Raw genomic sequence first — 16,002 nt, 5'->3', positions numbered from 1 at the left:
GATTGTTGAAAAACTCCTTTCCCTTCAAAACTGACCACAGACTGTTGTTACAATTTAGGATTATTTGTGTGCATTACACGACACTTTTGACAGGCTTGTGACCAACTTCAACAGATCATGACAGATCCCAAGTTCAATGAGGCCCAGTCAAACACAAATATCTTATAAAACTGCATCTATGAATTTCTGCCAATAGCTTCAACCCCCGCATTTGAATTCTGCTGCACACTCTCCCATGTGAACCCTTTTTTTTTTGGTGTTTCAACTCAAAGCAGGATTTTAATTTTAGAACCATCCATTTAGGAGTGCACCATGTTTTCCTAGTAACTATGCTGCAATTATAATGTAATCTTTTTCATCTAAAACACATATTTTTAAATGACTGCACCAAAAGATAAAAAGTAATGGGTCAAAAGTAATTCACTTTTAGGACAAATATGACACTTTATTAAAAAAATATTATACACACAATTTCAGCATACAAATACAAAAAAATATACATTCCATCAAATATTTTAAAAATTATTTTAAAAAAATCAACAAAATCACAATTATCATAATTTAGCAAGAATAAATAAAAAAAACATAAAACTTTTGATTTGTGAATAATACAGCTAATGACATCACCCATCAAAAGGTGATATTGATAACCTTGAAATACCTTAACATGCACACAACCTATAAATAAAAAAATAAATTAGTCCCATTAAATGAGCATTCAATTCCATTTTTTTGTATCTCACTCTTGGTATCATCAATAATATATATATAAAAAAAAGGTCCTTGGTATTAAATTAATCAATACAACCAGACAAAACACAATTATGATTATATTTAATAGTTACCAAGAACTACCAACTACCATTATTTATACATTATATTCAACAGTACACGCAGCTTTCTTGTGTTTTTTACTGTACCATCAATTATCAGTACCCTGTCGACATATGACCAGAATAGTATTTTGCCAAACCTTCTTTACTATTATATATAGCATCCAAAAGAAATAAAAAATCGCATTATATTTGATGTATATGATTTATGAAGTGTGATTTTAATACTTCATATAAGCTATATGAATACCTGTATGCTAATTTGTTATGCAAATCAGATTTTCCTTGTCATTTCTGATTGGAGGAGAAAATAAAGGAATTTAAAAACATGCAAATGAGATGTGACATTTCATTCTGATTGGAGTACAACAGGTGATCAAAAAATATGCAAATCAAATTGGCAGTTTTCTCATTCATAGTACACTCGTCTATTGGCTGGATCAAAATTCCCCCAAAATAAATGTCATGATTTTTCATATTTTGGACAATACAGACAAAGTGAATGTGCAGAATAAGTCAACGCGTGGGAGTTGTCATCGGTGCACACAGCAGATGGGCATAGCATGTCTTTGTTTAAAAAACAAGCATCTACTCATGAGCATTTGCATTTTTAGTGTGTGTTTTTATTTTCACACAGGACTCAATTCCTGTGTATGCGTGCAGATGACAACACCACAGTGACTGCTTTAGCATAAAGTTAATTAATTAATAACATGCAAGTAATACTGTATTCGAGTATGGTACCACTGTAAGCCATTTCATTTTCGATACTAGCAAATGTTCATGATTTAGTGATATTCAAGCGTTCTTGAGAACATTTCACAAAAGCCGCTATAGTCTATAGTATCCAAACTTTTCCAATTGTCACTATTTTGCAAAATTGAAGTGGTTTACAGTAATTTCCGTAATGGAAATAAAACTTGTCTTCAATACATCTTCACATATATGTAAAGATTTGCGACATTGCCACTCATCACAACATTGGCAACATGCACAGTTAGCGGCAAGTAGGCACCTCAACAGTAACTGATATGATCAGTTTATATCTATACACATTGACTGGCATTGCTGGATGGATACTTTCACATTCAATTGATGACATTTGAGTACACGATTATCATTGGACAGACAAACGATGAAATTGGTACAAAATTAACTATATTGAAATTCACGATGTCAACTTGACTCATCAACATCATCTTCATAACCTGCTTCATTAGAACTCTGGATAATTGTTCTCATTTTGTTGGCATCGGCAATCAGCTTTGGATTGTCAGGACTAATTTTCAGCGCAGCATCGTAGTCCATCAGACCTGAAACAAGAGAATAATAACAACATGTGATATGATAGATTTACACTCATTTTTTTTTTTGGCCACCAAACTTTTTTTATTACTTTGTTGATAATTTTAGACTAAACTTACATAATTGTGAAATATGAAAAAAGGTGTTATTAAATAATATTTATTATCATTTCAGTCTTGGCTACATTACAGTTATTATTAACAACAGTGCTAGTGTATGTACAACAATAGCTCTGAATATTATTAAGGTTGTTTCGCTACAATGAAGGTTTTGATACATTCGCAGCACACTAAGACTTCAAATTGCCGACATCAGACCATGCATTGACTGGCATTCATAGTCATTATTATGTAGCAAAGTAAACAAGGGTTGCCACCACGTCTGTGATACGCAAGAAAAAAAGTTGAATGATTTTTGGAGAGTATGTCTTGAGCTGACTTAGCGAAAATGATTGAACAACATCCACCACACAACATTTACAATTTAATATTTGAGGAAAACTTGCGGAGATATGATGAAGTGTGGCTCATCTGTGTGAACCCGAGTTTTATCTATGTCACATGACAAAGTTATGTATTCTCCCATCTTAGTAAAAATCAAAGAAAATAAAGGATTTGTAAAGCGTGTTTACCTTCCACATAAAGTTCAAGCCTACAGAATGCTGTGCCTCTTCTTATATGCGCTTTCAGACGGGAGTTTGCATTAGCTTCTACAGGGGGCGTCAACAATTCAATTGCCTAATATGGAAAGAAACATTAAAGTCAATAATTATTTACAAGTAAAATAGGAATGTCTAGTTAATGTAATACAGGTCTTTTTCGCGTGCATGTCTTTTTCGCGAATTTAGCGAGAGAACTGATTCGCTAATTCAAGATGTCGCTTATGACCTTATTATCAATTCAAAATGGCCGCCAAACAAAGAAATCAACAATGACAAGAGAGATTCGTTAAATCAACATTTCGCTATTACGTCATTTTACCAAAATGGTTTATAGTATTGACACAACACCATTCTGAATAATTCAAATTTCAAACCATTCTAAAACTTGACCTTTGCACTATAGAGACAACTAACCCTCCTCAGTTTATCATTCATGATTGCAATTAAATTAGTTACTGTGTCACAACAACAATTTATTCCACATTTATTTATGACCACAAACATGTACCATATTTGCTTTATTAGTTGTGCATGTGCTTACGTGAATGGCCGAGGTGTATATCTATAGTCAAAATATACACTGTCATGCCTAAAATGCCTACTTTTAAGCCACATTTTTATTATAAGCCAATCCCACGATTATGAGGTTGTTTATATCATAAAATACATGAAAACTAAATGTAAAATCCTTGTACACTCCAGAATTTTACCATGAATAAACCATAGTAACCATGTGTAAACTATGTTTCCACAATGACCTGTTAACAACCGCAAAAGGCAGTAAATACTTTCTTCTATATTCAGTTTAACTTAAAAATTGCTAATTACCATTTTTTTGAAAAAAATCATGTCGTTGTTTTGCTGAAATCAATTCCAACAGATCTTAATTACTTAAACATCAATAATTTAGAATGCCTTCAAGAATTCTCTAGAATTGCGTGGTACAACACTGCATTCTGAATACATGTACCGGTAGTTATCAAAGGATGTTGTTGCAGGACAAATCGTGCAAGAAAACATCATGGTGAAAATTGCTTTGCATCAAGAGTTTGTTTGATCAAACACATTCAACAATGAAGATTTTGATTTTGTGTTCCCCTAAAAACGTTAACATTATTCTGGTGGTTTGTTATATTGCAATAAAGTGTACGCATTTTTTGTGACCATTTCTGTTTATTCATTGTAAAATTATTGTGGAAATCAATGATGACGCAACTAATTTCGCAATTCTATTTTCCTCAAAGAGATGTTATATTCTCTTCAATCTGGCACATGGTGACTTAAAATTGTCATTTGCATGATTTTTCAAGGGAGTTCTTGACTAAGTGCAATTTCATGATCTTAATTTTGACAACATTTATTTCCTATTGTAATAGCGCTTTGTTGCGTGATTAAATTATTTTTAATTAATTTCATATGGGCGGTAACACCTGACATCTAATTTACATATATTGTACACACTTGCCAAATTTATACAGAAACACATAAGATGAGAAGGTATAAATAATTCACACGATACAAGCTACACCCGCAGCTCTTGGCATTGCGTGACTACATCACTACTAAATTTATGAGATAACCTCCCGCGCGAGGAAAGACTATTTGAAAATAACAATACTGAGTTACATCCCCCTGAGCAAAATGCTCAGTCACCATGTCTAATTTGCATATAAACTGATGCTCATTTATTTATTTGTTTTCACGAAATCCCAGATGAGTGTTCACTATTGTTACTGCATGAATATCAAAATATACTGTGAAAAAGGCTGAAATAAAACTGTAATAAAAGAAATCATAATGTGTTTATATGTATGCAAAGTAAAAAAAACAAAACTTACCTTTGAACAATCTTCTATACATTTCATTAAATTTCCAATCTGAAGATGACAGGCAGCTCTATTGGAAAATATTCTGTTTTTATCAAATTAAGGACATAAACAAGAAGCAAGTAGTAATCAAAGAAAGCTTGAAAAAAACTCCTGTGTGCTAAGAGTATTGAAGACACATTAAAAATTAATTCAAAATTACTTGTACATGAGATATTGATGGAAAAGCTGAAAACTAATTATGTAAATCAGGTAACTAATATGAACAGAACAGAACAAAAAAAATATGAATTATTATGCTAATTAGAGAATTAATATGAACAAATTTTAATCCAAAATTAATCAGGCCTGTCTATTGCTCTAGAGCATTTATGTACCAAATTTTATTCAAATGTGATGATCAGTAATTGATTATCAGTGTTAATTAATTATGTTAATTAGGTGATTAATAAGCATAAATATTTACCAAAAACTAATTGGGTCTCTGCATAGTTCTCTTTAAAAGTTTTATTAAAATCCAATTCGTGGTTCTTTATATATCAGTGGAACATTTAGGTAATTAATATCCAATTAAAACTAATCAGGTCTCTGCATAGTCCTAGAAGATCTACGTAGCAAGTATCACTGAAATATGATGATTAGTACTTAGATTAGATATCAGGCAAAAAGCTGAAAATTAACTATTTATGCTAATAAGGTAATTAATATGCACAAATATTTACCCAAAAACTAATCAGGGGTTTGCAAAGTCCTTAAGTAACTATGTACCAAGTGTCATTGAAATGTGATAATTATTACTTGAAATATCAAAAGCTGAAAATTAATTAATTATGCAAACTAGGTAATTAATATGTACTGATATTACCCTAAAATCTATCAGGTCTGTGCAGTGTCCTATGACATCTATGTACCAAATTTCATTGAAATGTGATGATTACTACTTGAAATATCAAAAGCTGAAAATTAATTAATTATGCAAATTAGGTAATTAATATGTACTGATATTACCAAAAAAACTATCAGGTTTGTGCAGTGTCCTATGACATCTATGTACCAAGTTTTATTGAAATGTGATGATTAGTACTTATCAGTAGATATCAGTGGAAAAGCCGACAATTGATTAATCATTATGCAAATTAGGTAATTAATATTGTACAGATTTTTACCCCAAACTAATCAAATCTGTGCATTAGTTTGGAGCATCTATGTGCCAAGTTTCATCAAAATCCAATACGTGGTTCTTTAGATATCAGTGGAACAGTCATGGAACAGCTAAAAATCAGCTAATTATCATGCAAATTAGGTAATTAATTTGCATGGATTTTTACCAAAACCTAATCAAATCTGCACATTGGCCCAGAGCAACTATGCACCAAGTTTCATAAAAAATCATTGTATGTTTCTTGAGATATCAGTGGAACAGGTACACACACACACACACACACACACACACACACACACACACACACACACAGACAGACTGACACACTAACTGCAAAGACTCCCTTTTCGTGCTTCGTGCATTATGTTCCAATGTATATTGTAGATGAATTTACAAACAGAATTATTGCACTAAAGAATACACTGAGTGGGAGCAACTCAAAGCATGTCAAAAAGTTGTGTTTTTCAGCCTTGCTGGTAGGTTTTCACAGCTACATTGAAATTCATGTTATTATCATGGCTTACTTCCATAATAATTATTACAGGTACTAGATGTTGGGTCTAACACAAACAGCCAAATGACTGAACAACACAGCACACTAGAATAACATAGATCTACCTTAAAGGCCCTAGAGATAACACTGGGTGTTATAATTTACATTATGTCTTTAAAAATCAAATAAATTATGAATGAAACTAATCTCTGTAAGATTAAACATTTCCAACTATTAACAAATCTTTTTGTAGATCACAAAGAAATATCAAGTTAGTGAACAGGATAAGAACGGCAGGTGATATTCATTGAAAAGGATACGCATGTAGTTTTCCATTCAGCTTTAGAGCCTGGTTGTATGCATTTACCGCTGCTAAATAATTGCCATTCTGGTAAAATTTACTGTGGGGAAAATAATAATAAAAAAAAATATTAGGTATTATAATTATATTTCTTTTACTCATCAATCATGATGTAAACAATAACCAGAGTTTTATTTGCATTAATAATTCTCTGTCCTCAATACAGTGACAAGGGACAGTCAATAACAAAATGAATTATGGGTAATTTATAGATGAGTGAAAGGAGCATTAAGTTTCACGTCTCGTGTACAGAAATGACTCAAGGGGAACACTGCAGCTTATCTCCAGTCTACACCTGCTCTTTAACCGCAGTGTTTATTGTTTGTGGGAGAAATAAAAGCAAACATTAAAGCAAAATCTTACTCCCGTGTAACCATGGTAACTGAATTATAGTGCTAAAGCCTCTTTCAGGGCAAAATAAGTTGTTGTTTTCATTGAGCTAAATATAACATCACATGGTTAGATGTAAAAACTCATTTATGCCAAATGCGATATGATTTTTTTTTCTTTCCTTAAGTAAGTAACAGTAGATATAACATCACATTTCATTGGTATACTTACTCTCCTTTATCTTTCAAAAAATCTGGATTTTTTTCTTCTTCAGTCAGATCAGGATCCTCAACTCCAATGACACGCCTTGCTTCAGCCTGCTTCTTTAACCACTAATTAACGAACGAGAAATTGACACTTTTAAAACTTTTAGACTGATTGAATGCAGAAATGTCACTACACTGATGTCTGCTTTTTGTCTAAATGCTGGTGTACTGATCCAAAAGCCAACCAGTCAAAATAAGGTTTTGTTTCCAATTTTGTCAGTCAATATAAATTGTAAACATGTATTATATTGTATTATTGTATTATATTTATTGAAGTTCTACATTATTTTGTAAATTTAACTTGGAGTGAATGTGTACAAAAACATGTCACAGCCCCTTTTTTCACTTACCGGTATTACAATAGAACAGAGCAGATAGATAGAACAAAATTCAGAAATTATATACAAAAACATTAGAGATGACAACCATTCTGACAACTATTCGAACAGTCAGTTAGTAATATGACTTTGGTTTTTATCCAATGTAGACTTGACGGTGTCATCACATTGACAAACGCACAGTTTGGATCATTCCATTTTCAGACTAGATGAGGGTGAAGTGAAGTTTTACAAAATGAAGCGTGTTCATTAGAATATATGAAGGGGTTATTTTGAAGTGTTTTAATGTTTCTTGACTTACATACAATGTAAATAAACAAGAAATAAAGAATGGTTATTGAATAAAGACACCAAGTTTGCAAATCATAAATTTGATCACCCTATGGGAGAATGAATCACACACACAGCACACCATCTGTCAAGCAGAGCCACTAAGTCTAGAACTAAGCAACAGCCAAAGTGCTTTGCAAAGTTACGAAACATCTTGCAGACTGACTATGCAAATAATTCTCAGAACTGCCGTAAACATTAGTATCAGTATCACTAACCGTATCTTCATCTGCTTTTCGTGATTCACGTTGTGGAGTTGGGAATACACGAGGTGTAAATTTGATTTCAATCGATCCTTTTGTTCTTGGTGCCGGGGTAGGTGCCTTACCGGTCTTTTCAGAACCTGAAAAGAAACAGAACTCTACCTTTATCTCTCCATGTTCATTCATTTTCAAATATTCATTCAGCTATTTTAATATTTCAGGAAGAGAGAGAAAAGATAATCAGTGCTTTGAATACAATTAATATTATTATGATTGTTGAGAAAATTTGAATATTTACTATTTTAGCTTATTAATTTTATTCCTTCAACATTCCAGGGCAAATAACTAATTTACGTTTATCAACTATTTTTTTTTGAAGATCTTGGTCATTCAGCATTTGCTTACATGTTGTGTAAAAAAAGAATAAATTTTACCCAGGTTATAGCAAGTAACAACGATAACAGTCTACTGATATAAATTGTATATGTAAGAATGTATCAACTACGAGTTCACTTCATATATGTGCACAGCCAAGTCACAGCCATTAGATTATTCTGCAAAGGCCATAGAAACCACAAAGTACAACTAACACTTATGCATAAATATTAACTTTTATTGTATAATATTTTCTCTCATCTGAATGTTTATACATACCTGGTATGCATCTGGGTGCAACTGATGGGGGCTCCCTTGAAATGTCCGTCTCATTTGCTACTATGCCAGCTTCATTAAAAATGTTTTTATCACTGTCTTCTGGAATTAATTTAAAAGAAACATGTTACATATAGACGTATACTGATTCAAGATCTCTGAGAACCAACAATTAAATTACATTGCTACTTGAGCTGTCTACTACTTTCTAAAATTGACAATTTGTATGTAAGTGCTCCATGCATTTAAATAAACCATATTTTGGTCATAACATTCCTGGAGCATATCTCCATCTCTGAAAAGCATAGCACATGGTATTTGTTACAGTCCCCAGTGAATGTTGCCATATTTTTCAACATTAAGTTAAGGGAACGCAATGTTTAACTGCGGAGAGACGAATCTATATTAGAATTAAAGGGTGGTGATTGTGTGATCGAATTCCATGTAATCAAACATTTATTTTAATTACAGTATTTTACATTACATTAGTATTTTACACGGCTTGTATTTTTTTCCACAAGTCCCATATCGAACAAGACGCAGCGCTACAATCACAGCCATTCAAAATTAATTCATACCATTATCATCATCACTGACTTCAACTTCATTTGCAAGTTCTTCAGATTGTTGTTTTTCCTTCCATTCTTCCAACTCAGCCATGGCCTTTGTTCTTTCCATATCAATCGCTTCATCCAACTTTTGTTTTTCTTGTGCTTCAAGCTATTTAATACATTGTAGAATAAAAAATTTGAATAACAATAAAGATACTCAGAAATTTACAACAACGTCTAAAGAAAAAAATCAGAAAGACTTTTATATAACCACCATAGAGGGCGCACCAACATAAGAGAATGGTATTTTTTTTGTACCTCCATCTGTTGCTTAACAGAGTATCTTTCAGCTTCACGTTTCTTAACAGCTTTGTCATTTTTTTCCTGCTCAGCCCTGGCATGCGCAGCTTCTACAGCAGCCTGTCTTTTACTTTTCATGACATCTTTGTCACCTATAATGCAAAATACAAAGGAGCTCTCCTTATTTGATAAAATAATATGAGTGGATTACCTTGTCAGTTTATTTTTTCTGAGGTTGGGAAACACTAATTGGAATTTCTAGAAAAATACACAGATACTCTTTACACAGTTTATACATATACTAATCTGGGTACTATGAGGTTATTACGAGAATACCGAAAAGTATGCCTGAAGGCAGTATGGGGGATCGTATTGACATATACATGTATATAGCATAAATTGATGTGCTCCTGTTATGCCCGAGTGCATACTTTGTCATATTCTTGTTATAACCTTATTAATATACATTGTTATTCTGCTTGTAGAAATAATTTATTGAGAGATAACAGTACAAAATGGCAACGAAAGACGTATTGCACAGTACGTACATAAGCGATCAGTGACAGGGAATGTATTTTTACTGTATGCTGTGTCTGATGTGAACAAAAGAAAGTGTTCAAATGTGATGTAAACTTAGCAAACAATTTCCAAATAAATAAGATAAAACGCATTTGTAACACTTTTGAATGTTTTGCAAAAAGATGAATTCTTAGTCTATTGTTGTGAGATTTATAATAATGTAAAATATTTTATTTTCACTGAATCAGTGAAAATAAAATCCAGCAAAACTACTTTTCCCCTATATTTTACATTGAACTGATCAAAAATCAGCAGAAATAAACTTTACACAAAACAGCCAAAATGTTTTTTTCAGCGAAAATAAAGTACTTCACTATAGTAATTTATTCGCATTGCTGGCCATATTACAGGTTTGATGTACAGGAATTAAAGACACCACAGTATCAACTCATAAATGAGTAAACAAACTTTAAACTCGGTTAGAAATATATAATTACTTACCTGATTGTACTGATGTAAGTCGTGTCCATATTCTTGGTTCCTGTTTGACTAAATCAAATTTGATGGCACCGTTACCAACTTGAGCTGAGCCTTTCCCATCATCAACTGGCTCAAAGAGAGCAACTTCAAATATATAAGGAGGGAAACTAACCTGGAAAAGAAGAGTATGAATAATGTTTTAAAATGTATTGGAGAACATTTTACCAAAACCATTTCATGTTCGCACATGTGAGATTAATTCCACACTGGTGATTCCACCACACTCCCAGTGACTTGGAGTGTGAGGAATTCCATACTATTGCAAATTCCACACTCCAAGTGACTAGAGATGTGAGAAATTCCATACTATCGCAAAGTACAATTCCACACTCCCAGTGACTAGGAATGTGGGAAATTCCATACTGGTACTATCACAAAGTACATTTCCACACTCCCAGTGACTAGGAATGTGGGAAATTCCATACTATCACAAAGTACAATTCCACACTCCCAGTGACTAGGAATGTGGGAAATTCCATACTATCACAAAGTACAATTCCACACTCCCAGTGACTAGGAATGTGGGAAATTCCATACTATCACAAAGTACAATTCCACACTCCCAGTGACTAGGAATGTGGGAAATTCCATACTATCACAAAGTACAATTCCACACTCCCAGTGACTAGGAATGTGGAAAATTCCATACTATCACAAAGTACAATTCCACACTCCCAGTGACTAGGAATGTGGGAAATTCCATACTATCACAAAGTACAATTCCACACTCCCAGTGACTAGGAATGTGGGAAATTCCATACTATCACAAAGTACAATTCCACACTCCCAGTGACTAAGAATGTGAGAAATTCCATACTATCACAAAGTACAATTCCACACTCCCAGTGACTAAGAATGTGAGAAATTCCATACTATCAGGATAGCGCATTAAACAGCCGTCATGTGTGTAGTCCCAAAACATGAATATTGCTTCTGTGGCAAAAATGCACTATATGTATATGTCAGCACTTGCAACTTGCACATATAAAAAAAGTCAGGAGAGACAACAGTGACATTCAATGTCCAGAACTGTTGCCAGGCGCAAAAAAACATTTAAAAAAAAAGTTCCCTTTCCATGATATTTTGTTGCATACTAAGCTGCTAGTGTGTATCGTTAAATTTTCATTGTACATTTAGATGGTAATTATTTTAATATCACTGATTGGGTGATTCCATCTAATGGGAGATGATATTGAAACCATAGAGCAGCAGTACAAGACAACAATGTATAATAATGTTTATTAACTCATAATATCTCCTAAGGAAGACAAAAATGATCAAAGATAACAAAAAAAACAAAAGCAAAGAAAAGACAAACAATGTTCCAAACGCATTCAAAACACAGTTACTGTATGGTAATAAAACTGGCATACATTTGTTGCTTATAATGGAAATAAATTTATCATTCTCACTACTGGTTCCAAAATAATTATTATGGGAATTTCTGCTTTATTAAATGCAGTTTATTTGCCCTGTATGCTGGACAATTCATAACAAAGGTGTTTTTCATCCTTAACTCCGTTTTGTGTACATGTGGTCACATGTTCAAGAATTAACTGTAATCTGTATATGTCTGCCATTTCCAATTTTAAGACAATGATTATTAACTCTAAATTTAGTTAAGGTGATACATTGCTGAACATTATGATTAGTGATATCAAGAAAGTGAATTTCTGCGTTAAATTTGTTAACCATTCTGTATATCCTTGACTTATTGGAGGAACCAACTTGCTTTCTATTGTCATTATGGATATCATTCTTCCACTGTTTTTTCAAATAATATATGTATATTTAATTTCTTGTGAACTTTAGTCATGCATTATGTTGAAAGACTCTCACTGGAGGATATGATTTGGTCATATTGCTCTTGTTGTTTTTATTAACAGTGTAGGCATCCTTCGGTAATGTAGTTTAAGGAATATGTCCAGTGAGTACCTCCCCACTTAACCATAGATTTCCATTTTGACGAGTATAAAATAACACAGTTATATTGACTTGTTTGTTGTGGGAACCTTATTATTGTGTAAATTAAATGCATTGTTATGCATTTTTTTTATATAGTCTACAAGTCCCAAAACTAACTTGTCACATATCTTATGAAGAATGTTAAAAAACTTGTTGATCATCTTTCACAAAAAACTGTAAAAACATTGTTGGTTACAGAAACCTTCCCCATCTGGAATGACAACCCAGTTTTGATTTAGCTGGATATGAAAACTTGCATACATGTACATGTAGGCTTTTTCCTCAGCTCCTGAGAGCGAGGTTATTTGTAGATATGTTGGCGATCGCCACTGTGTCTGCGAAAGTACTATGGGAGATTGCATGATGGGAGTGAAAAGTCTTTTGATCAGTAAAATAATTTTAGAAAAGTGAAAAATAAAGTGACTGTGAAATAAAGGTTGGTTTTAAATATCATGACATTTGGATGCAATAATGAAAGGAAATTGAATTGGTATGAAAGGGCAGTACATGTAGCCGGAACGCAAGGTCAGAATCCGGAGTCAAAATACGTCACAATACATACATCCATCAAGGCGGTTGCTAAGTGTCAACAACTATGGATGAGGTAAAAGACGTCGTTTGCAGTTTGCGTGAATGGCCGGAGAGAAAAAAAATCATGCAAATTCTGTACTTCAGTAACAGTATTTGCTACTTTTTTTGTGCAATGGAAATTAATACAAGAAATGCTGCCACGAAAATCCCTTGTGGCAGTCGTTGTGAAACAATAGACATGCTTCGCCAGGGTATCAAGGTTATTTTGACTATTTGAAGATGAAAACTGCTGCTTTATGGAAGAGCAAAGTTCAATGTCATTGGCACAGTAATGACGATTTTAGAGGGGTGACTCACTAGAAGTATTCGCCGTGACTCCAGACTTTTCATTCGGGTTTATACAACACTTACTTGTTACTATCAAGAAAGTTAAATGTCTTGTTTGTATTTTCACAATCTCAATGAGGGGTTTATCGTCAAAATATATACAGGTGCTTGTACATGTATGCCTGGTGAAACTATACAAAATTCGACCAATGCACATCCGTTTTATGTGTTAAAAAAACATTGCGATGTTCTCAAGAAATTGTTAAATCTTGGTATCATTCCCAACTGTCACCAAACTGTATGTTTTGACGACTCATAGGCACTTCTGGGACTTGTAATAATTTTCTGGAAACTGTACAGCAAATCACATATTTTCCTTATTAACTGTTCATAGTTTTTCTGAATTTCAGTTTTTATTGTTCATAATTATTTACAGTAATAACAATAACATATTTTTCTGATTGTGTGCACGACAGCTTTGCCCACACACGATAAGACAGGATGATATGTACGGATATGTGCGAGTATGTTGGAAATATCACTTGCTGTTTATCATCCATATTTTGATATCCCACAATGTGTCGATTGCGTATCTGCAAATTCTGACTACTATTTCGCGAAATTTGACCAGCCTTGCTTCTACCAGTCATTTAAGTCAACTCCCATATTGTCCTTCACAGAGGTAACACTACAATACATTTCCCTTCACATTCCCCGGTATAAGAATATTTGAGCTGAGGCAGTTATGGTTCTACAACCATCACCAGTTCTCTTGTTTTGTTTTGCAATTACAATGTACTCAACAATGGGTGAAATAACCCTACATGGATGTGAAGTATGGGCTGAAGAAAGTTCATTCAACTCTACTATAGAAGATGTACACCTCAGCTTTTATCGCTTCATCCTCGGCGTTTCAAAAAACACTCCGAAATTGAGAATTTATAGTGAGTTGGGTAGATATCCTATCGATTTATTCATTAAAAAACAGTTAATAAAATATACAAACCACCTAAACAAAATTCAAAACCCCATTATTAAGGAAGCCTTCCTACTTAACAAGACTATAAAAAGTAAGTGGTACAATGAACTTAACTCAGTACTGAAATCTACAAATACAACACTATCAGATATTGACAATAATGAGCTATAATCGTCACAAATGTCACGGATATATGATAAAATAAAAAATGTATTTATAAAGCATTGGATTAATTCAATTACTGATGATAACAGACAAAACACTAATACAAAAAACAAACTGAGGACTTACAAAAAATTTAAAACAAACTTCATTTTGGAAAACTACTTAATTAAGCTAAAAAATAAAGAACTGAAAAGTACCCTAACTAAATTCAGACTGAGCAATCACAGTTTATAAATTGAAAAAGGAAGACAACAGAATCAAAAGTAGCGACAGAATCTGCAAATTGTGTAATAAAAATGATATTGAAGATGAACATCACTTATTCATAATATGCCCAGTATATAGTAAAGAGAGGGGCATTTTATACAATGAAGCTGAAAAGATTATTCCTGACTTTACTAATCTCACACCTGAAAATAAATTCATAAAAATAATGTCAAATAATAACTTAGCAATTCCTCTGGCACAATATCTGAAATACAGCTTTGCTATTAGACAGCAGCACCTACTTAGTCATTAACTTTTTTTTTTTTTTTTTTTTTTTACACCTATTCATTTCTGTTTTTGGTTGTCTTTAAACTATTAGCCATTGTAATTTGATTAATTTTTTTCTGTAATTTTTGTTGTTGTTGTAACCTTTAACCTCCTTCAGTCGGTTGTTATGAGTTAATAAAATTGTCGTTATGTAGTAAACTACAGTAAAAACCAAGAGCAACAGTTCTGAAGAATACACATACCGCATAAGGTTGAAAGTTACATGTCCTTCATATCTTTTATTATTTACCCTTGTAATATTACTCTGTAAAATCAAGCGCAAACATTCGAGTTACGGTTACTAAAAAGGAACCTGATCTTGAAATCACCATGACAACATGAGAACTGTGATCACTTTCTTCAATAAATCGCTACACGGTTGCTGCAAAGACAATGATCGCCAAATACAACATGTACTTAGATCTGTGTAAACAGACCTCGTTCACTCATGTACACTGAGATTTTTTTTTTTACTTTTAAACACAGACTCGGTTGAATGGGAAGTTTAACGGACCCGTAACTGTAATGCATACCGGAAACGTACTGACCTTGATATACTCGTCTGTGGAAAAAATGTCAACTTTGTTGGCCTTGACGCCTTTTAATGGCACTACTATGTGAACAGTAGTTTCTGTTTCGTCCCATGTATAATCCTTTACCGCCAGTGGCATGATGTAAAAAGGAAATTTCTTACTCGACTGTGAAACAAACGCAGCAGGTTACATCACCGAAGTATGTTGTCTTGATGATGCTGACTAATGAATTAAATATGGCGCCGAGTCACATGATATTTCAAGCCAATGGTAGAAAACATTGTAAAGCAGCGACCAAT

At 33.1% G+C, this 16,002-nt stretch overlaps 1 protein-coding gene across 2 annotated transcripts; it reads right to left on the bottom strand.

The window, feature by feature from the left end:
- Positions 1-419: 419 nt before the first annotated feature.
- On the bottom strand, positions 420-15,941 carry LOC100378702 (dynein axonemal assembly factor 4-like). 2 transcript variants are annotated; one of them, XM_085507056.1, is made up of 11 exons: positions 15,719-15,941; positions 10,631-10,781; positions 9,629-9,762; positions 9,338-9,479; positions 8,763-8,861; positions 8,124-8,248; positions 7,203-7,303; positions 6,601-6,681; positions 4,638-4,710; positions 2,770-2,875; positions 420-2,146 (listed from the first exon to the last, which is right to left on the bottom strand). In XM_085507056.1, exons 1-11 carry the CDS (start codon positions 15,839-15,841, stop codon positions 2,010-2,012), a joined length of 1,272 nt encoding a protein of 423 aa, XP_085363182.1. In that variant the 5' UTR covers positions 15,842-15,941; the 3' UTR covers positions 420-2,009. The 2 variants fall into 2 exon arrangements, with proteins under 2 accessions (XP_085363182.1, XP_085363183.1); XM_085507057.1 differs by having other exon boundaries at positions 8,763-8,858.
- Positions 15,942-16,002: the final 61 nt, after the last annotated feature.

This window comes from Saccoglossus kowalevskii, chromosome 13 (assembly GCF_978046115.1).
Source record: "Saccoglossus kowalevskii chromosome 13, keSacKowa6.1, whole genome shotgun sequence".
Taxonomy (NCBI): Eukaryota; Metazoa; Hemichordata; class Enteropneusta; family Harrimaniidae; genus Saccoglossus; species Saccoglossus kowalevskii.
The sequence above is the reverse complement of the archived record's forward strand: the minus strand, read 5'-3'. Positions and strand labels throughout refer to the sequence as shown.

Coding starts and splice junctions, on each gene's coding strand:
- LOC100378702 (XM_085507056.1), bottom strand. CDS start 15,841: ATGCCACTGGCGGTAAAGGATTATACATGGGACGAAACAGAAACTACT. Junction 2,876..4,637: donor GTATAGAAGATTGTTCAAAG/GTAAGTTTTGTT, acceptor TTTCCATATTAG/GCAATTGAATTGTTGACGCC. Junction 2,147..2,769: donor GCTTGAACTTTATGTGGAAG/GTAAACACGCTT, acceptor CTCTTGTTTCAG/GTCTGATGGACTACGATGCT.